This window comes from Lontra canadensis, unplaced genomic scaffold, assembly GCF_010015895.1.
Source record: "Lontra canadensis isolate GAN:19392208 unplaced genomic scaffold, GSC_riverotter_1.0 scaffold7, whole genome shotgun sequence".
In the NCBI taxonomy this organism is placed as follows: Eukaryota; Metazoa; Chordata; class Mammalia; order Carnivora; family Mustelidae; genus Lontra; species Lontra canadensis.
In genome coordinates this window covers 12,678,593-12,700,682 of record NW_022631001.1, presented here as the reverse complement: position 1 = coordinate 12,700,682, position 22,090 = coordinate 12,678,593, and the positions used below count along the sequence as shown (strand labels likewise).

The 22,090-nt window shown below is 35.5% G+C and overlaps 1 protein-coding gene across 1 annotated transcript in view; it reads left to right on the top strand.

The window, feature by feature from the left end:
• Positions 1–22,090, top strand: part of TMEM135 (transmembrane protein 135) — a 243,514-nt gene that overhangs the window by 216,804 nt on the left and 4,620 nt on the right. The window contains exons 8-14 of the mRNA XM_032852853.1: positions 4,772–4,918; positions 7,901–7,970; positions 11,767–11,934; positions 15,064–15,127; positions 16,079–16,155; positions 20,633–20,731; positions 21,783–21,850. Coding sequence (XP_032708744.1) covers positions 4,772–4,918; positions 7,901–7,970; positions 11,767–11,934; positions 15,064–15,127; positions 16,079–16,155; positions 20,633–20,731; positions 21,783–21,850 — 693 coding nt within the window. The remainder of the gene's footprint in view (positions 1–4,771; positions 4,919–7,900; positions 7,971–11,766; positions 11,935–15,063; positions 15,128–16,078; positions 16,156–20,632; positions 20,732–21,782; positions 21,851–22,090) is intronic.

Sequence of the window (22,090 nt, the reverse complement as noted above, 5' to 3'; positions counted from 1 at the left end):
TATAAACCTAATGGTAACTACAACTCAAAAACAGTAATAAATTTGTAAAAAATAAAGAATAAGGAATCCAAATATTTCGCTAAAGAAAGCCAGCAAATCATGAAAGAAGATAGCAAGAGAGGAACAGAGAAGAACTATAAAAATAACCATAAGTGAAGTAACAAAATGGCAATAAGTACCTGCATATCAATAATTACTTTGAATATAAGTGGACTAAATGCTTTAATCAAGGCACATGGTGACAGAATGGATAAAAGCAAGACCCATGTACATGCTACCTGCCACAGGCTCATTTCAGACCTAAAGACACATGCAGACTGAAAGTAAAGGGATGGAGAAACATTTATCGTCCAAATGGAAGTGAAAATAAAACCCGAGTAGCGACTTGTATCGACAAAATAGACTTTTATGCAAGGGCTATAACAAGGGACAAAGAAGGACACTGTATAATCATAAATAGTACAATCCAACAAGAGGATATAACAATTATAAATATTGGGGCACTTGGGTGGCTCAGTGGGTTAAAGCCTCTGCCTTCGGCTCAGGTCATGATCCCAGGGTCCTGGGATCGAGCCCCACATCGGGCTCTCTGCTCGGCAGGGAGTCTGCTTCCTCCTCTCTCTCTGCCTGCTTCTCTGTGATCTCCGTCTGTCAAATAAATAAATAAAATCTTTAAAAAAAAAGAAACAATTATAAATATTTATGAGCCCAACATGGGAGCACACAAATAAATACATATAGCAGTTAATAACAACATAAAGAAACATAAAGAAAATTATCAGTAGTATTACAATAATAGAGGACTTCCAACACCTCACATACATCAATGGACAGATATCCCAGTAGAATATCAGCAAAAAAGTAGTGTTGTTTTTTAAGATTTTATTTATTTGACAGAGAGATCACAAGTAGGCAGAGAGGCAGGCAGAGAGGGGGGCGAGGCAGACTCCCCACTGAGCAGAGAGCCTGATGCAGGGCCCGATCCCAGGACCCTGGGATCATGATCTGAGCTGAAGGCAGAGGCTTAACCCACTGAGCCACCCAGGCGCCCCCAAAATAGTGGTTTTTGAATAACACATTGGACCAGATGGATCTAACAGATATACTCAGAGCTTTCCATTCTAAGACAGGAGAATATAGACTCTTTACAAGGGCACATGGAACAGTATCCAGACTAGATCACATATTAGGCCAAAAAACAAGTACCAACAAATTCAGAAAGATTGAATTAATAAAAATACATATTTTCTGACCACAATGCTTTGAAACTAGATACCAAGCACAAGAAAAAAAACATGAAAAGCACATAAATACATGGAAGTTAAATAACATACTACTAAACAATGAACGGGTCAACCAAGAAATCGAAGAAAAATACATGGAAACAAATGAAAATGCAAACACAGTAGTCCAAAATCTGGGATACAGCAAAAGCTGTTCTGAAAGGGAAGTTTATAGCAATATAGGCCTACTGTAAGAAGCAAGAAAAATCCTAAATAAACAACCAATCTAACCTTACATCTAAAGGAACTAGAGAAAGAACAACAAACAAGACCACAAGCCAGTAGAAGGTAGGAAATATTAAAGATTAGAGCAGAAATAAAGTAGAAACTAAAAAATCAGTAGAACAAATCAGTGAAACCAGGAGCCAGTTCTTTGAAAAGATCAGCAAAATCAATAAAGCTTTACTCAGATTCATAAACTAAGAGAGAGGACTCAAATAAATAAAATTAGAAATGAGAGGGGAGAAATAACAACTGACAGCACAGAAATACAAAAAGATTGTAAGAGAATGTTAACCTATGTCCCAGCAAACAAAAGTCCAGGACCAGATGGTTTCACAGGTAAATTCTACCAAATGTTTAAAGAAGAGTTAACAGCTGTTCTCAAACTATTCCCAAAAAAAGAAGAAGGAAAACTTCATAATTCATTCTCTGAAGCCAACATTACCCTGATACCAAAGCTAGATAAAGACACTACAAAAAAAGAGAAATACAGGCCAATATCTCTTTTTGAATATAGATGCAAAAATTCTCAACAAAATATTAGCAAACTGATCCCAATGATACATTAAAAATTCATTCACCAGAATCAAGTGGAATTTATTCCCGGGATGCAAGGGTGGGTCAGTATTCACAAGTCAGTCAGTGTGATTCATCACATCAATATAAGAAAGAATAAAAACCAAATGATAATTTCAATGGATGCAGAAAAAGCATTTTACAATAAAGAAGTCCATTCATGACAAAAATCCTCAACAAAGTAGGATTAGAGAGAACACCTCAACATAATAAAGGCTGTAAATGAAAAACCCACAGCTAACATAACACTCAATGGTGAAAAACTGAAAGCATTTCCCCTAAGGTCAGGAACAAGACAGGGATGTCCACTCTCACTACTCATATTTGACGTAGTACTGGAAGTCCTAGCCACAGTGATCAGAAAAGAGGAAGGAATAAAAGGCATCCAAATTGGTAAGGAGGAAGTAAACCTTCCTCTATTTGCATTTGACACGATACTATATATGGAAAACCTTGAAGACTCCACCAAAAAACTACCAGAACTGATAAATGAATTCAGTAAGATTGCATGATACCACATCAACATACAGAAATTCATGGTATTTTTATATACTAATAATGAAACAATAGAAAGAAACTAAGAAAGCAATCCCATTTATAGTTGCACCAAAAGTAATAAAATATCTAGGAATAAACTCAACCAAGAAGGTGAAAGCCTTGTACCCTGAAAACTATAAAACATTGATAAAAGATGTTGAAGTTCGCACACAAAACAGTGGAAAGATTGTACTCATTGATTGGAAGAACAAATATGATAAAAGTAACCATACTACACAAATGTACACAGTCTACAGATTTAATGTAATTCATATAAAAATACCAACAGCATTTTTCACAGAACTAGAACAAATAATCCTAAAGTTTGTATGGAGCGACAAAGACCCTGAACAGCCAAAGCAATTTTGAAAAAGAAAAGCAAAGCTAGAGGTGTTACAATTCCAGACTTCAAGTTATACTACAAAGCTTTATGAATCAAAACAGTATGGTACTGGCACAAAAATAGGCACATAGATCAATGGGACAGAATAGAAAACCCGGAAGTAAATTCACAATTATATGGTCAGATAATCTTGGACAAGTCAGGAAAGAATATCCAATGGGAAAAAGACAGTCTCTTCAACAAATAGTGTTGAGAAGATTGGACAGCTACATGCAAAAGAATGAAACTGGCCCACTGGCTTACATCATACACAAAGCTAAATTCAAAATGGGTTAAAGACCTAAATGTGAGACACAAAACCATAAAAATCCTAGAAGAGAGCACAGGCAGTAACTTCTCTGACATCAGACATAGCACCTTCTTCCTAGGTATGTCTCCTGGGATAAGGGAAGAAGCAAAAGCAAAAATAAAACTATTGGGACTACATCAGATAAAAAGCTTCTACACAGCAAAGGTAATAATCCATAAAACTAAAAGACAGCCTATGGGATAGGAAAATATATTTTGCAAATGATGTATCTGATAAAAGTTAACATCCAAAATATGTAAAGAACTTAAATAACTCAACACCAGAAAAACAATTCAATTTAAAAGCAGGCAGACAACATGAACAGGCATTTCTGCAAAGAAGACATCTAGATGACCAATGGACACATGAAAAGATACTCACCATCAGTGATCATCAGGAAATGCCAGTCAAAACTACAATGAAATATCACCTTAACACCTGCCAGAATGGCTTAAATCATCAACACAGGAAACCACAGGTGTTGGCAAGGATGTGGAGAAATAGGAACCCTCTTGTACTGTTTGTGGGAATGCAAACTAGTGCCGCCATGCTGCAAAACAGTGTGGAGATTCCCTACGAAGTTGAAAATGGAACTACCCTACAATCTAGTAATCGCAGTGCTGGGTATTTACCTCCAAAATACAGAAATGCTAATTCAGAGAGATGCATGTACCCCCATGTTTATTGCAGCATTATTCACAATAGCTAAATTATGGAAGTAGCCCAAATGTCCATCAGTAGATGAATGGATAAGAAGAGATTTTATATATATATGGCTGCTTCCATAATTTAGCTATATATATATATATATATGAATATTATTGAGCCACAAAAAATGAAACTTGCCATTTGAAACTACATGGCATGGAGCTACCAAGTATAATGCTAAGCAAAATAAACCAACTAGAGAAAGACAAATAACATATTATTTTACATATATGTGGAATTTAGGAAATAAAACAAATGAACAAAGGAAAAAAATGAGAGAGACAAAAGAAGAAACAGACTCTTAACTATAGAGAACAGATTGATGATTACCAGAGGGTAGGTTGGTGAGGGGATGGGTGAAATAGGTGAAGGGGATTAATAGTACACTTGCCTTGTTGAACACTGAATAGTGTATGGAATTTTTGAATCAGTGTATGGTATACCTGAAACTAATATAACACTGTGTGTTAACTATGCTGAAACTAAAATAGAAAACTTAATAGAAGAATTTGCATTATTAAAGAAATGGCTGTCAACATTTTCTAAGTATTCAATAGATTTTGAAAGCCTATATTTATAAAGGATAAGATTTTATGCAAATTTTGAAAAACGTTATTTTAAATGATACGGTACTCTCCAAAATGTATTTGTATACTAACAGAATCAGGGCATTTTTTTTTTTTTTAATTGTCTTTTTCCTTTTTTTTTTTTAAAGGTGAAAATGCCTCACTCACATTGTGCTCTTTTCTTTAGGTTTATAGTAGGGAAGGAAGAAATTCCCACACATTCTTATTCACCAGAAGCAGCATATGCAAAAGTGGAACAAAAGACAGAGAAACATGAAGAAAAGCCTAGAAGAATGAATATAATTGCTCTAATCAGGAAACTTGTGGATTCAATGTAAGTTTTTTATCTTGATATTTAGCACACTTTACTGTTTTATATGATATTTGTACTCTGCCAAGGTGTTTTTGTTTTCTTTTGAGTAATGATATATTTATCACTATATATACATATATATACATATCATATATACATATCATATATATATATGCATATATATATATATATATATGCATATATATATATATTTTTTTTTTCTTTTTACCAGAAACCGTGCATAGAGTTTTATAAAAGGCACATAATGGCAATGTTACTTATTATTCTTGTCTGGCCTATAGAACATCATATGCCTTTGAATTAGATTTATATGAACTTGTAATAGTTTTCTATGTCAAACTAGACACAATTGCAGGAGACTAGAATGGGGAACTTTAGGAAACAGGTCAATATGTGCTAATCAGATATGCCACATGTGGAAAAGAGAAAGAAAAGTTCTGGGACACATTCAAGAAGATACAGAAATGGTAAGGAGCAAATCTTACATAAAGGTTTTTGTTAAGAGTAGAAATTTTCAGGGCTTTGGAAATTGAATAAAACATCTTTATTTGTGTATTATACAAAGAAGTCTGAGTTTCATACAAATAATATTTGTATTTCAAGTATAGATATTTAAGAAAATTAATTTAGTGATTTAAAATTAGAACATCAGTTAATAAAAATTATCTTGGTAGTGGTGTTTTAGAGACTGTTGAATGAATAGCCAATGTAGAAAGTTAGGGATCAGTTTTGGGAAGCTGAAGCTATAAATCAGACCTGTCTTAGACTCTCATTTCACGCCTGCTGGCTTTGTGACTTTGGGCAAGTGATTTAGCCCCTCTGGACCCTGAAAATCTGATCTGTTAACTTGGGTTAATGATCTCTGTTAAGGAGTGTTGCATCCGTTAAATGAAATAACATATTAGTTGCCTCATGTATGTGAGCACAGAGTAGGTGCTCAAAATATTTACTGAATTTAAAGACTTTTTCTTCATTTTAGCATACATCACATATAGAAGGTAAGAGGCAGGAAAGGAATAACAGATGGCAGAAATAACTGTGATAGTGAACTTTAAAAATATTTATGTATTTTTTGTTTGTTTTATTTTTTTCATCATGATAAGTATACTCCTTAATCCCATCACCTGTTTCACTCATATCCCTACCTACCTGTCCTCTGATAATCAGCAGTTTGTTCTCTAGTTTAAAGTGTCTGTTTCTTGGTTAGTTTTTCTCTCTCCATTTTTCTTCCCTTTGCTCATTTGTTTCCTAAATGCCACATATGAGTAATATCATATGGTTGAATAATATTTCTGTGTGTGTGTGTGTGTGTGCCACCTCTTTTTTATCCGTGAATGCTTGGTCTGCCTCCATAATTTGGCTATTGTAAATAATGTTGCAGTAAATATAGAGGTGCCTATATCCCTTTGAATTAGTGTTTTGTAATTTGGGGGTAAATACCCACTAGTGCAATTGGTAATGAACAAGTTCAAAATAGTTATGGATCACCTGAGTGGAGAAAAGTGACAGGGAATCCCTATTTGTGGAAATCATGTCACTGAGAATCCGAGGGGAATGCAGAGAAGGGAATGCTGAGAATGTATCATGTGGGTGAATGATGCCTTGGGTATCAGAACTAATCAGGTCATGGCTGAACTTGTCAGACTCGCCTCAATGTGCTCTCTGCTGTGGAAGGAGATGCAGGGTAATATACATAAGTAGAGCAGATAAGACAGAAGATGGGGAGTCCAGGTTTTGAGAAGTTTTAGTAACAGACCGAGGGAAGAATAAGTGACAATCTAGCTGATAGCAGAATTGAATTTCTCTAGCAAAGAGAGTTTAATGATATCTGTGTAGTTCCAGTAGCGCTGGCTGAGGAATGTCTTTGAAAAGGACACTTAGAAGTATGAAGAGTGATGGTTTACATACGGCCCCTCTTCTCTGATTTACCTCGTTTAGGGCCCAGCTTTAATCCCTCAACTTCACATGGCCAGATACGTCCCATCATTCTGATGGCATAAGGGCTATGGGCAGCAGGAACTCCTACTCTCCCTCTGTGAAAGGCTGCCCTTGTACCCCAGCTATGGTGCACAGTTGGATTTCCTAAAGAGTTTTGCTAATCAGTTTGCAAATGGAATTAGAGAGAGATGGAGCCAGAATATCACTCTATGCATTATTGTTACAAATGAGAAAGTTACTGTGTTCCAACCATGAAGATAATTAATAACCTGCAGTCTACAAGAGTTATGAAAACTGCTCATTTTGGAACGTGAACACTTCACAGAGAAAGGGGGAGAGCCAGAGCCATGTTAGATATTTTACTTAATTTTTTTTACGCCTCAAGTGAATATATAGTCCTAGACTCAACATACCAAATAATTAAAAATCCGTCTATCTTGAACAGTAGTCCCCCCAGCAGAAACATTTACTAAACACCAGAGGACCAAGTGGTTTGCATTTAAATCACAAATAACCCACTTTTGAATTCCCACATGATCTATTACTGTATTTATTTTAAAAACTGAATTTTGAGGTCTAATACCATATCATGTTTCCTTTCCAGATGTTTTCTCTCATATATAATTAAGTATAAATTCCTGTAACCTGAGCACTTTCTCATTGTGATTGTTGCTCAAGTACTGACTTCATGGGTGACTTACGACCGTTACACTCTACAGTGAGCAACTTAAAGCTTCCAAAAGATTTGGCAGAGTATAGAGATAATATGTACATATTTCTCATATTTAGTCACACATATTTACCAGTGTTTTTTTCTGTTGTGTATTTAAGTGTTTTGGCTGCAGTCACGTATTTTATGCACTGTTTCAAATGGTGAACTGAAAAGAAAAAAAAAATCTGTTCTCTTTGCTTTTTTATGTCCTAAGAAATCAAAAGATGCATGCATTTAGAAACAAGTGGGTAATGTTTTCTCCTTTTTTGGTTAGAGAGTTTTAAGCATGTCTGCACACATACACATCATTTGTTATTTTTGTTTTATTTCAGATGTAGGCATGGACCAAGGCATAGATGTTGCAAACACTATGAAGATAATTGCATCTCTTATTGCATTAAAGTAAGTATATAAAAGTATCACTGTTAGCTATGGGGAATATGTGTAGATAAAGCTTTTTGAATATTTAATTTATTTACTTGAGAGAGAGGGAAAAAAGCATGAGTGGGTGGAGGGGCAGAGGGAGAGGGTCAAGTAGACTCCCCACTGAGTGTACAGCCAGATGTTGGGCTTGATCCCAGGAACCGAGATCATGACCTGAGCTGAAGTCATATGCTCAACTGGCTGAGCCACCCAGGCGTGCCCCATATAGAAGTAACTTTTGAATTAAAGCATGACTTCAAAGGAAATGGAAAAGTAGACAGTAATTGCTATCGTTCCTTGCATTTGACTTGAAGAATGAGATATTTGTGAAAAATAGATAACAGTTTAGCTTTTAGTATTCATTTACCAGATCCTTGGTTAATTAATTTCAAAATTTGCTTATTTAAAAATTAATGAAAGGGCACCTGGGTGACTCAGTTAAGAGTCTGCCTTCAGCTCAGGTCATGATCTAGGGTTCTGGGATTGAGCCCCATGTCAGGCTCCCTGCTCAGTGAGGAGTCTGCTTCTTGCCCTTCCTCTTCTTCTGCCCCCTCCCCCTGCTCATGTTCTCTCTCTGTCAAATAAATAAAATGTTTTTTAAAAATTAGTGTAAAACTTTCAAAGTAGAAGAGAAGGTGATGCAACAACAGCAAAGTAGACAGAAAAATAAAGTTATTAGAATGTATATGTTGTAATGTATTCTCATTAGAATACATTCTAGAACAAGGTCCCTGAAGTGTGCTGTGCACTAGTGGATCAGCAGTCACAAATATGCACTGTACACAGTCTGGTGCAGTGGCATTTGGTGTTGGACTTGTAAAGATGTTAGTTTTAAGGCATGGCACTCACTGGAGCACGTCCACAGTTGCTCTACATGCCAGAAGTCAGCCGTGCCCACTGGCATAAATTCCTCCCTCGCTGATAACATTTGTGTCTGCGAGTGTCTCTACTTGTCCCCCCCCCCCCCCCCGGTCTGTGCCTGCTGCTGTCTTCCCATCGTTCAGCACGACCACCTCTGGGGATGAAGTTAGTTTCCTTGCAGTTAGTCTGGCACAGGTGGTACCACCTGCTAAAAGTTCTTTAGTTTTGGGTGAGGCTCTCAAAATCCTGAGGCTTTAAAAAGTTTACATTCTTCCTTATTATATCTGATCCCCACTCTGTTGATGATGGGAAGAGGTACAGCACCCCTAAAAAACAGCCTCCTGGCAGTCACTGTGGGGGAGAGGGACTGTATCAAGTGCTTCTGAGTGCGAATGCCTGTGGTTTGATATTGACGGTGGCATGTACCCACCCAACACTTAACCCTTACTGTCCCGCAAGGTCTGAGCAGGGGTTAAAGGAATAGAGTATTTTTTTACTTGTGTGATGGTTTCTGATACACTCCTTCCAGATCTGATTTCCTGCCCCACTAGTACACTGGCAGGGTGGGGGAGGGTAACAATGTTGCTGGCAGCTTCAGTGTCTGCCAGCTCCCAGACAGGAGTTATACCTCCCAAATGGACATAATTCTGATTTAAGGGGAGACTTCAGGAGGAGAACTAAGAGCAATACTCTGATTAAATCAGTTATTTGAGACAGTTTGGGAAGAGGGGAAGTGATTATTAAAAACAATATATGAGAAAGTTAGGCAGAATTACTGAGGAAGGAAAACATCTAGTCATTGTTTCAAATGCATACCAGTCCTACAAACTCGGTATAAATTGGAATATTGTCCTTGAATGTAAAATTATTTGGAGACCTGTAGGTGAGGAATTTACTCTACAAATATAATAAAATATTTTGACAGTGCACCTCATTATTCCATCAGCTCAGTTAGACCACATGTTGAATCACATCCCTGAGCAAATATTCATATGAATTAGCCTTCCCTGTAACTCGCTATGCTCCATTCATGCTTTTTCTTATTTCCTCGTAACTACCAGTCTCTGTTTTGTCTTTGTGCTTTCTGTTCGAGCTCTCTCAAATGTTTTTCATATGCTAGCTCCTGCTTTTTCTGTGTGTTTAAATATCACATCCTCTGTCACCTTCCCTTACCACCCAATTTAATATAGGCTGCTTGTTATTTCCCTCTTAGACTCTTGATTATTTCCTGCACAACACGTACTGTAATTTGTAATTATTTAATTTGTTCACTTATTTACTCTTTCTGTAATGAGCATGAAGCTCCATGAAGGCAGGAACTTTGTGTCCACCTCACCACTCTGTCCCCAGCTTCTATGCAGTGGTTGGCACATAAGAGGACTTCGGTGACTATTTCCTGAATACATGGAAGGGTGAATGGATGGATGGATGAATGAATCTCTTGAAAATAGCATGGAAAGATCGAGCATGAGTGTGACCTTGAATCCTTAGATTAATATTGTTAAGATTATTAATGGCAGGATAAAGTGTGAACACTTCATGCATTAAGCATATACGGGGCACTTTCAGTTAAGCAAATGCATGGTTATTTATGCTAATTTGTCAGGCAGCATAATTTTCATGTTTTAACCAGGTATTAGATAGTTTCAGGTAAATTAATGAATGTTTCTTTTTTTTTTTTTTAAAGATTTTATTTATTTATTTGACAGGGAGAGAGATCACAAGTAGGCAGAGAGGCAGGCAGAGAGATGGGGGGAAGCACGCTCCCTGCTGAGCAGAGAGCCCGACATGGGGCTTGATCTCAGGACCCTGAGATCATGACCTGAGCAGAAGGCAGAAGCTTAACCCTCTGAGCTACCCAGGTGCCCCTGATGAATGTTTCTTAATAGTAAATCAGTTTTCTTCTAAAAATAAGGCTGTTCTCTGGAAGATACAAACCTGACCTTTAGAACTCAGCAGGAATGTAGACATTTTTCCATCCCACTGGTGGTGAGAGGAGAGGAGGATGGGAGACCGGTATTACAGTGTATTGGTTGAATCATGTAAAATACTGTTCTTTTATGTAACATTTGCTTTTGTGCTAATTGTAATTTTTCAGTCTCGGTATGAAGTAACATTTAAACTTTTATTACCCTAATTACTGAAATGAAATTGACCAACAGTAGTCGTCGTCTCTGTTCCCTTTTGCCCTATGGATAGTTGCAGGTAATATGGAAAAATGATGGCAGCTAATAGTATGCCTTTGTAGTGGATTTGCTTTTTCAGGTTTTGTTGAGTATACTTTAAAGCTACCATTTCTTAGAGATGTTTTCTTCTGATACTGTTAAACATAGAAATAAAAACCTAGATATAATTTTTTTTTTCCTGGAGAATTCTCTTAACCTGATCATTTAAAAAATTGATACCAAAGGTCTAAAAATAAAATTAGTTTTTCTGTCAAAAGAATTCCTACTTGTAGTAATGATTAAGAAGAGTTCTCTTAAAATTTCCGAAAAGCGGTTGGTTTTGTTAACTGGTTTTTTGTTTTTTTTTTTAGTTTTGTTTTGTGATTTTTTTTTTTGAATAGTGCTTTTTTCCCTAAAATTCAATTGTTTTAGGAATTACAACTCTATTAACAATGTTAACAAAATGTCAAGAAATGGAAGTTTGGTGCATAGACAAGCTCGGCTAGTGCTTGTGAGACTTTCAAGTTTTTGAAAATCAAAGAAAGTATAGTCCCTGAAAAATTTTACCCTTATTTTAAGGTAATTGTTTTAAAATTGTTTGAGGTCTTTAATGCTTAATTTTGAAAATACTTTGATATAAATTTGTGTTATTTATTTATTTAGAGTTCTGTTTTGATTCTGCGACAGTAAAATGTCTATCAGACTTAGAAATTTGGATGTAAATCAGAATTTATCCCAATTTTCTCCAGGGTTTCATCAGAATGTTTAGCGTGGGCTACTTGATCCAGTGCTGCCTCCGAGTTCCCTCTGCGTTCAGGCACCTTTTTACACAGCCATCCCGGCTATTTTCTCTCTTCTACAATAAAGAAAACTTCCAGCTCGGAGCTTTTCTGGGCTCTTTTGTTAGTATATACAAGGTAAGGCTTTCAGAAGAAGAAAGAAAAATGGGAAATAAATAACATGGCTATTACTAGAATGAGATAACAGCCTTCACCCATCCATCATTTTTTAAATACTTCTTTCTGTTGTATTCATAAATATCTTAACGTCTCCAAATATACACAGTATATTGAGAATTGAGGTTGGAGAAATTTCTTCTTTTAAAATGTTACTTAATGTACCGAAAAGTGTAGACCTATTTGCATTTATACATAATTTTCAAGATTCTCAAAGACTTACTTTTTTTCTCCCCCAATAACGTAGATACTGAAAAAATACAAACTTGATATTTCTGACATCAAAAGTGGATTAATAGATCTGGTCTATTTGTATTTCTTAATCCTACTTCCTGCCTGGTTATTAAATTAATTTCAACATATTTGAGACTGTTCTGGTGGTTATCAACACTTGAGCCAGTAAAGATTTTCTTTTGTAACTTATATAAGCAATGACTTATGATCGCTCTTTGACCTACTCTCTGCTCCTACTGCGCTCTCTCAAATAACCATAGTGAACATCCTTCCACCCCTTTCTCCATGTTCCTATAAGCATACCCACACGTTTATTAGCGCACACCTAAACACTTACGTAGGAGTCATCCATGACACAGTGCTCTGAAATTTTAAGTAATGGTGTTTTGTTTAAACTCATATAAAAATAATTTTACTGCCATTTTATTAACCATCGAAAATTTAGATTCTAAATCTAAATGTAGATTCCAAATGGTAAAATGTGTTGACTAAGGGTAATTGTATGCATATACACACACTTTGTTCTTAAACTAAAAAAAAAATTAATGCTGGGAAACCTGAATTTTGGAGTCATTTTGGGTAAGATGGTTATGTGTCATTTTATATAAGTATTTATTATAAAAAGTAGGTATGGGGGAAGTATTTTGAAATGGACGTGAGAACAGGAATAACAAATGATAAACTATAGTTAATTACTTGTTATGAACTATTACTAATATTGAAAATATTTTCAATATGGTTGGACTAGGAAACATTACTAATGTCTTTGAATACACAAGAGTTAATAGGACACAGTATTGGCAATTATATGTTTATATTCATATTCATATTCTTTTTCATTTCTCATGTCATAGAATTTGTATTTACTCGTAACGTAAACTCTTAAGTGTTACATGTGGATTATCCCCAACATCTTTGTCCCAGGTTGGTTATTCTTCACCATCCAGCATATCTCAGAGCATGTTTTTGTTTGTTTGCTTTAATTTCTATTACTATTTTTGTGTTGAGGTAATACAAACTAGTAGTGGTATTAAACTATAGAAAAATACAACTGGGTCAGAAAATATCTTACAAAAAATAATGGTACAGTGTGTTCCAAAGCCACATGCAATTGAAAATAAAATTGTCAGTCCCGTTTACATACTTATAGGAATGTAATTAAGAGGAGGACAGGGAATCAATCCCTATTTCTTCTGTGTCTTCTAAGTGAACTGACTCTTTTTTCATTTTGTAATGTTCCTCTTTATTTCAGGTAATATTCTTGCTCTGAAGTCTGTAATGTCTGATATTAATATAGCTATTTCAGTGTTCGATTATATTTGATATATTATGGTCTTACTATTCTATTATTTTAATCTTTCTGTGTCTTCAATTTAAAGGTTGATTTCTTTTAGATGACATATAGTTGGTTCTTTTTTATATAGTTTGATAATCTATTAATTGGTATATTTAGACTATTTACATTTAATATACTTTTTGATATGGTTTAGCTTAAAGCTGTTCTTGCTAGTTGTTTTGTATGTGTTTCCCCCCCCACCCAAGTTTTTTTTTTTTCCTTTCTCTACCTCCTGGATTTAAAAAAAAAAATTATATTTTATTTTTAATTTTTATCAATTCTTTAAAATTCTATTTATTTATTTATTTATTTTCAGCATAACAGTATTCATTGTTTTTGCACCACACCCAGTGCTCTATGCAATCCGTGCCCTCTCTAATTTTTATCAATTTTTAATATTTTTTGTATTCATTCTTCACTGTTGGTTTACTATTTATACCTCTTTTTTTTTTTTTTAAGGATTTTATTTATTTATTTGACAGAGAGATCACAAGAAGGCTGAGAGGCAGGCAGAGAGAGAGGGGGAAGCAGGCTCCCTGCTGAGCAGAGAGCCTGATGCGGGACTTGAACCTGCGACCCTGAGACCATGACCTGAGCTGAAGGCAGAGGCTTAACCCATTGAGCCACCCAGGTGCTTCTAGATGATAACGATTTTAAGCTTTGGGGACAACATGATTGGTCTCTCTCCTGGCTACTCAGCTCTGCTGTAGTGTGAAAGCAGCCATAGACAATATATAAATCAAGGAGCATAGTTACATTCTAATAAAATTTCATGGCACTTTAATTAGAACTTCATAAGATTTTGACATATCGCAGTGTGTTTATTTATTTATTTATTTATTTATTTCATCCATCAAGAAGAATAAAAGCATTCCTAGCTCATGAACCATACAAAAACAGGTGACAAAACAGATTTGGCTAGTGGGCTGTAGTTTTTTGACCACTGTTTTAGAGAGTTAATTTATTTTTATAGAAATAAACAATATTAAAAAATGTCTTCTAAATGTATCTTCATTTTGCCATCTTCAGAGCTCCTCATTTCTTTTTACACATCTAAACTGGTATTATATTCCTTTTGCCTGCGAAACTACCGTTAACATTTCTGGTAATGAAGGTCTGTAGGTGATGAATTTTCTCAGTGTTTATCTACCCGAGAAAGTCCTTATTTCATCTTCCTATTGAAAAATATTTTCTCTCAGTGTAGAATTCTGGCTTCCAGCTTTTCTCTTTGTTGGAGTAGGAGTGATTCTGTATCTAGGCAAAGTAGAGTTTATGATTTCATTTTGAAAAACCATGACAAGAAAAACATTATGTGTGATATCTTGATATGAGTCTATGCAGAACGATAACTTTATAGCAGTTTATTGTTGATAATTTTCCCAATCATATGTTTAGTTTGATTCGGATAGGATCACCAGTTTGCCTCCACGTTCTATTAGTGATTCACTCATTATAGATGATACATGCATCTTTTCTAGAAATGAAACAACTGAAGTCATTGCATTTTCTTCTTGATACAGGGTACTAGTTGCTTCCTGCGCTGGGTCAGAAACCTGGATGATGAACTGCATGCTATTGTAGCTGGTAAAGCAATGATAAAACGGAGTTATTATTATTGTATCAATCAGTGGTAGGAATGACGCAGAAGTAGTTTCCAAATTCATCTGATTTCTAGGGATTTCTCTTTCTCTGTAATAGAATCCCTACTGAGGCAGTAGTCCAAACATTTTATATTTGCAAAGTTTAACCTGTCAAGGCATTCTTGCCATCAGGTGTTTTGAATTGACAGTGTAATGACTTGGGCATCTGCCCTGCTACAGGCCAGAAATCCTAGGGAATGTGTCATAGAAGAACACAGAACTTAAACAAATTTTGTGACTAATGGGAAGGCAGTTATATTTCTTAAAGTATTCTGTTTTTTGCCATGAGCACATTACATATAGTTCAAAAAAATAAATTTTTTATTTTTTAGAAATGTAAATAATTTCATAAAAATTAAAACATGAGATTAACATTTTCTGCAAGTTGTAACATACATGCTACTTAAGTTAAATTAATAATTTTCAGGTATTTAGTGGTAATATACCTGCTAGCAGTATTTCAGGCCTCTTCCTGCCTTGGGCTTCTGTTTATGGAATGAAGGCACTGCTATGGAGGGAAGTGTGATGATAGCACTAAGAGTAATTTTGAACTGTTAGAAGAATTGATTAATAAATATTTTCACTTAGAAATGATTTTGAAAATCATTATATTTGTCAGACCACTGTTGTTTTTAAAGTTAAATTTAGAATGTAACGTTTCTTGTAATATACGTATCAGAACTGTGTTCCTAACTCTACAAGTCAGTTTCTCAGTTTAAAATATATGATACTTACTCCATTTTAATGTCATGAAGTCTATTCCCATCGTTGATTTTGTATAACAAAAGGCAGTGTTACAGATCAATTCTGTCTTACTTAAGTGAAGTGACATTTCTGAGTGACTTACCCACAAATGCTCGGGATTTGATCAGTTTTGCTTTATTTGTTGTTTCAGGATTTTTGGCAGGAGTATCAATGATGTTTTATAAAAGTACGACAATTTCCATGTATTTAGCTTCCAAATTGGTGGAGGTAAGCAAACATTTTTATGCATGTATATTTCCAAAGAATATAAAGATTTTCATGAATATATATTCCAGTTTACAAGAGCAAGTCCGTCTATGAAAGTATTTATTAAGTCGGTTCTCCCATTTCTTCCTCTTTCTTTATGTGTGTTATTTTCAAATATATACAAGTGTAGAAAGAATAAAGTAACCAGTACTCATGTACCCATCATATGGCTTCAACAGTTAACAGCATTTGACCAATCTCATGCCATCCCTACTGCCCCAACCCCACAAGTATTGAATTATTTTGAAGCAAATCCAAGACATCATATCACTTCTTCCAACTCAGGATAAAGATGCCTTAAAAACAAACCGATTGGGGCACCTCGGTGGCTCAGTGGGTTAAAGCCTCTGCCTTCGGCTCAGGTCATGATCCCAGAGTCCTGGGATTGAGCCCCGCATCAGGCTCTCTGCTTGGCAGGGAGCCTGCTTCCTCCTCTCTCTCTGCCTGCCTCTGCCTACTTGTGATCTCTCTCTCTGTCAAATAAATAAATAAAATGTTTAAAAAAAACCCAAAAAACCGATTGGGGCACCTGGGTGGCTCAGTGGGTTAAATGGGATCGAGCCCACATCGGGCTCTCTGCTCACGGAGCCTGCTTCCTCCTCTCTCTCTGCCTGCCTCTCTGCTTACTTGGGCTGTCTGTCAAATAAATAAATAAAATCTTAAAAAAAAAAAAAAATCAATAGTCCTACCAAAGTGTAATCAAAATACTGTTTTCCTATATTTAAAAAACCTTGTCATTCTTTTCTGCTATCAATATATATCCAGTTAGAGCTTATATTCTCACCGATAATCTCGCAGATGTCTTTTTGCAGTCTCTTTGTTTTGAGATCCAAAGTCTTTTTTAGTTTTTAATAGTAACTCTCCTTCCCCACCTCTTTCTTTTTTTCCTTGCCATTTATTTGTTAAAGATCTAGGTTACTAGGTCTGTGGAATTCCCACATTCTGGATTTTGCTGATCATATCCTCACTGGTGGTGTTAACACGTTTCCTTAACCCACAAATTTCCTGTAAACTGTTCATTAGATCTAGAGGCTTAAGCAATTCAGGTTCAATTTTTAGGAGGTGGAGGGGGACAGAAATAGCTCACATTTACTGTGTGTTTGAATTCCCATTACATCGTATTAGGAAGCACAGAAATGTCTAGTTGTTTCCCTTTTTGTGATGCTAAGATTGATCAGTGGGCTCAGTATTAATAAAGCTAACATAAATAAATGTAAAAAAATAGAGCCAACATAAGACTCCCTATTAGGCTTTCACTTAATTGTTTTAGCAGCCATTAATACTCATTGTCAGGGTCTTTTTATTTCATTGAGAGTTATAAAATTGTCATAATCTATAATTGTTTCTTCTTCATAGCTATAAGTGGGAATTCTTTTAAAAAGAACTTTCCCTTTTCAGCTGTTTCAGCTTTGAAATAGTTTGCTCACAAAGTGATAATAAAATGCTTGATTACTTCCTTTTCTTTACTGTTGTTCAGAATGAATTAGTTTTTGGCATTTTGCAAAATTGACCTGTGAGTCTTTATTTTCACGTGTCATCCTAAAGACATGAATTTTAACATACTTGATTTGTTTCGACCCAGGCATTGCACTCATTGCCCTGTCTTTGACCATGAGAGCGTCTACAGGTTGATTCCTATTTCTTTTTTATATAATGCCTAGATCTCTGGTAGCTTTCTCACTTTGTGATAAAACAAGATGTTCCAGGCTCATCTTGGCCATTTCCTGCCCCAGGCACAGAATCAGCCTTTTCTGCAGTGACCGCTAGTTTCTTTTCATGGGAAATGGTATTTAGAGACTTTTGGATACCAGAAGTTTCTCGTTCATTGGCTAGGTAAGCTTTCTTGGCCATTCCAGTGAACAGAGCTAGAGAATCCTTCTCCCCTCCACCCTTTTTTAGAGAAAGAGAAAATAAGGAGCATATTGATATTTCCAATTCAAAGTTAAGATTACAGATTTTTTTTAACTTGTTTGATTTTCTTAAAAATTTTACCTCAATGAAAGTCTGTATCCTAATAACATAAAGAGAATTACATATTTGCTTTATTCAAGTGTGTGTGAGAGAGAGAGAAAGAGAGAGAGGGGAAGGGAGAGAAAGAGAGTTTGATATTTTTCTTAGTGCAATTAGAAGTTATTGGAGAGTTTTAAGCATAGGTTTTAGGCATGGAAATGACGTGATTTAATTCATGTTTTAAGAAGAAAAAAATATTCTAGCCATTTTGTAAAGAATAGACTAGAGGCAAGACTGGAAGCTGGGAGGGCTGTTAGTCTTGGGCAGGAGATGGTGGCTTTTGCTGGGACAGTAGCAGTAGGGATGAGGAGAAATACACAAATTTGGTGTGTGTTTAGGAGACAGAGTTGACAGGGCTTGTTAATGGAGAGGACAAGGAGAGTACAAGAAAGAATGTATCCCCTAGCTAGCGAAGATACATTCTGTGACACTGGGGAAATCTAGTATTGAGATCTAGTTTGTAAAAGGTGTGTTTTGTAGCTGCTTCCCTAAATGCCTAGAGTTTTTTAAGCCAAGCAATGGTGTAGCTATTTTCTTAAATCAGTAGGCCATATTGGGTCTTGGCAAAAGAAACTGGATGTAAAGTGTGCTGATGAGAATTTTTTTTTTTTTTTAAATTCAGAAAGTTACAGATTTAAACTTAGGGTGTCCTTTGTGGAATTAATGGCTATGGCCTAATAGGCAATCATTTTCCTATGATTGAAGTTAATTTTATATTAAAATGCTGCATTACTCTTAATAATGGATATTAAATAAAAGTTAGCTGACTTGACACCTTTTTTCTTGGAAAAAATTATTTCCAAGATGTATTTATTTAATATTTATTATGTTCCCATTACTATACTAGATGCTGGTAAGCATACAGAAATATAAGATATGGTTTCCCCCCTTCATTAACTTAGAATCAGGTTCAACAGATAAGTTTTATTTTAAGAAATTAGGAAAACAGTTATTCCATGTATCAAGAGATAACTGTTTCACATGTTTCTATGATGCTCTTCTACCACATTTGACTTTGATTTTTGTCAGCAAGAATACACTATAATATACCTGTTCCTTGTAATATACTGTATAGTATTTGCAAAATACCAGCCCATGTATATGTTCCTTCCTAAGTAGATTACAACTCTTTGTACATTATCTTACAGATTGAAATTAATTTTTTATTAAAATGCTGCATGATTATGTAATGAATATTAAATAAAAACCAGCTGTATAGACAACTTTTAGGGGAAAATTTTTTTTCATGTTCTTTAGTTCAAGAAGACCCCTGTCTTCTTGAACCTTCCTCTGCACACTGTTCTCTCCTGGTTCTTCTTTTTCACTTTTCGTACTAGTCATACTTTAGCTTTCCCATGTTTCAGAGAAACCTTTGCATGAATTACACCATGTTCTATCCATATAAATGGACTGGTCCTTCCCATATGTATCGTGTACTTTCACCCAGCTTGTTGCCCCTGCTTTTTCTGTCTTGTGCCTCTTAGGGGGCAGCAGTATTAGGAACGTGGTCAGCAGGCTCGTGCTAGTCCAGAAACTGTTTGCTCTCGGTTGAGGATGAGATAAGTATAGAAATTGAGAGCAAGCATTTGGAAACTTCTATAGCAATTTGGCAGAGTTAATTTGTCTTTTGAATATAAGAGTGAAAATTTGGTTCAGTTTTGTGTTTTTAAATTTTATTTTTCTAGTAATTTATTTTTATTGCGTTATGAAAGCATCAAGCCATGACAACTGGATTTAAAAAATTTTTTTTTTCCCTCCCTGCAGGTGGTTTGAGAAACACTACTCAAATGTAGTCATTTCTGAGATTCTCTTTGCTCCTTTGCTCCTAGACACAGTAGTTTGCTTCCTCCTAAGCGGGGAGCCACCAAAAAAATTACACACACACACAATAAATGTATATACATAGTTGTACATCTAAGTGCATTTGTTATTTCTCTTATGCACCAACTTAGATGTTCTTGTATTCATTTTTAAATCCTAGGCTCCTGCGTCGTGCCCAGCATGTCACTAATTAACACCATTAAATGTTGAATGAAGGCGTGAGTGAGCCAGTGAACCGTTGTAGCAGAGAAGGGAGGACCTGAGCACTGGACCAAAAGCATTGAAGGATAAATGATATAAAAGAAGTAGCAATAAAAAGTTACCGAATTTCACAGAAAAGTATTATTACTGGTGTCTCAGGTTTCGGGTGAGGGAACGCGGGAAGGAAAGGGCTGACACTTAACTCTGTCACGGGAGATAGGACCTGTAATTTGAGCTCCAAAAGGATAAAGAGTATTTGGAAGGTAGAAAAAATAGTTGCAGACAGGGAGTGAATATATTGCTCCACCGTATTGTTCATGCTATTTAAAGTTGTGTGTGGTTTTTTTTTTCTTAATCAATCTTTTTTTCTTAATCAATCTTGGATTATGTTTGTTTTTCATTCCAGACAATGTATTTCAAAGGCATTGAAGCAGGAAAGGTTCCCTATTTTCCCCATGCAGATACCATCATCTATTCCATCTCTACAGCAATTTGCTTCCAGGCAGTAAGTATAGCTTTTTGAAATGAAAAATAGAATTATTTCTATTTCTGTACATTAAACCAATGGGGGAAAATAAAGGCCTAGAAGCATGTGTATTGGTTTACCTTTTATTTTAATTTTTTTTTTTTTAACCAAGATAGCTTGTAAGTTTCAAATTATTAACATGTAAACTTAATGGGCCAAGTCATGTTTCCTGAACACAATAATTTTTAGGTTTAAACAGAGTGCAATTTATAGGTAAATTATTACTCTAGTACTTTGGCTAGAATGCCCAGTTTATTTTATTTTATTTTATTTTTTAAGATTTTATTTTATTTTTAAGATTTCATTTGTTTATTTGACAGAGAGAGACACAGCGAGAGAGGGAACACAAGCAGGGACAGTGGGAGAGGAAGACGCAGGCTTCTCACCGAGCAGGGAGCCCGATGCAGGGCTTGATCCCAGAACCCTGGGATCATGACCTGAGCTGAAGGCAGATGCTTAATGACAGCCACTCTGGCACCGCTAGAATGCCCAGTTTAATTAAACTTCTAGAGGAAGGAAGATACCATGAGCATAAATAAGAATAATTGTGTTTCCCTAGTATTACTCAGGTAGTAAGGGTTGGAGTAGAATCTAGAGTATTAGAGGCATTGTTCAACTTCTTTAAATTCTGTAATTGTCATTTGATGTTCATGGTTTTAGGGCTGTTGCAAAATTTGGGGGACCACTTTTATTTGCACTTTTTCAGAGTAATGCCACCAGGTCGATAAACTCATTACAACTAGTGAAGTGACAGCTCCCTAATGAGTATTCAGTTAATGCTTTCCTAATAATAGTGACTTAACTCAATTATTATTTCATAAGCAGTATTCTTATTTGAGGCCCTATTTACAAAGATTCTCAAGAATTATTCAACTTAAACCTAGATACATATTTTTGTATCTTCATCACTGTTGCTTTTAAAATACGTGAGCAATAAAAATAGGAGATAAAAATGCACTTTTGGCTAATACAACTAATCCTCTTTCCTATTGACTAAAAGAAGTCTCAGACTGAAATGTTCTAACCACAGGCTGTCATGGAAGTTCAGACCTTGCGGCCGTCTTACTGGAAGTTCCTTTTAAGGCTCACCAAGGGCAAGTAAGTGACAGAGACGTTGTAACTGACCATAGAAAACAAGCAGTTGCCACAAAACAGATTTTGAATCTTTCCATCTTTTTGAGGGAATATTCTTTCAGTGGTCAAGTAGGCCTCTTACGTATAAAGCAAATACGACCGTCTTTTTTTTTTTTTTTTTAATTTTTAATTATTTTTTTTATAATTTTATTTTTTATAAACATATATATATACTGAATCTGCGTAGATCGGAAGAGCGTCCGT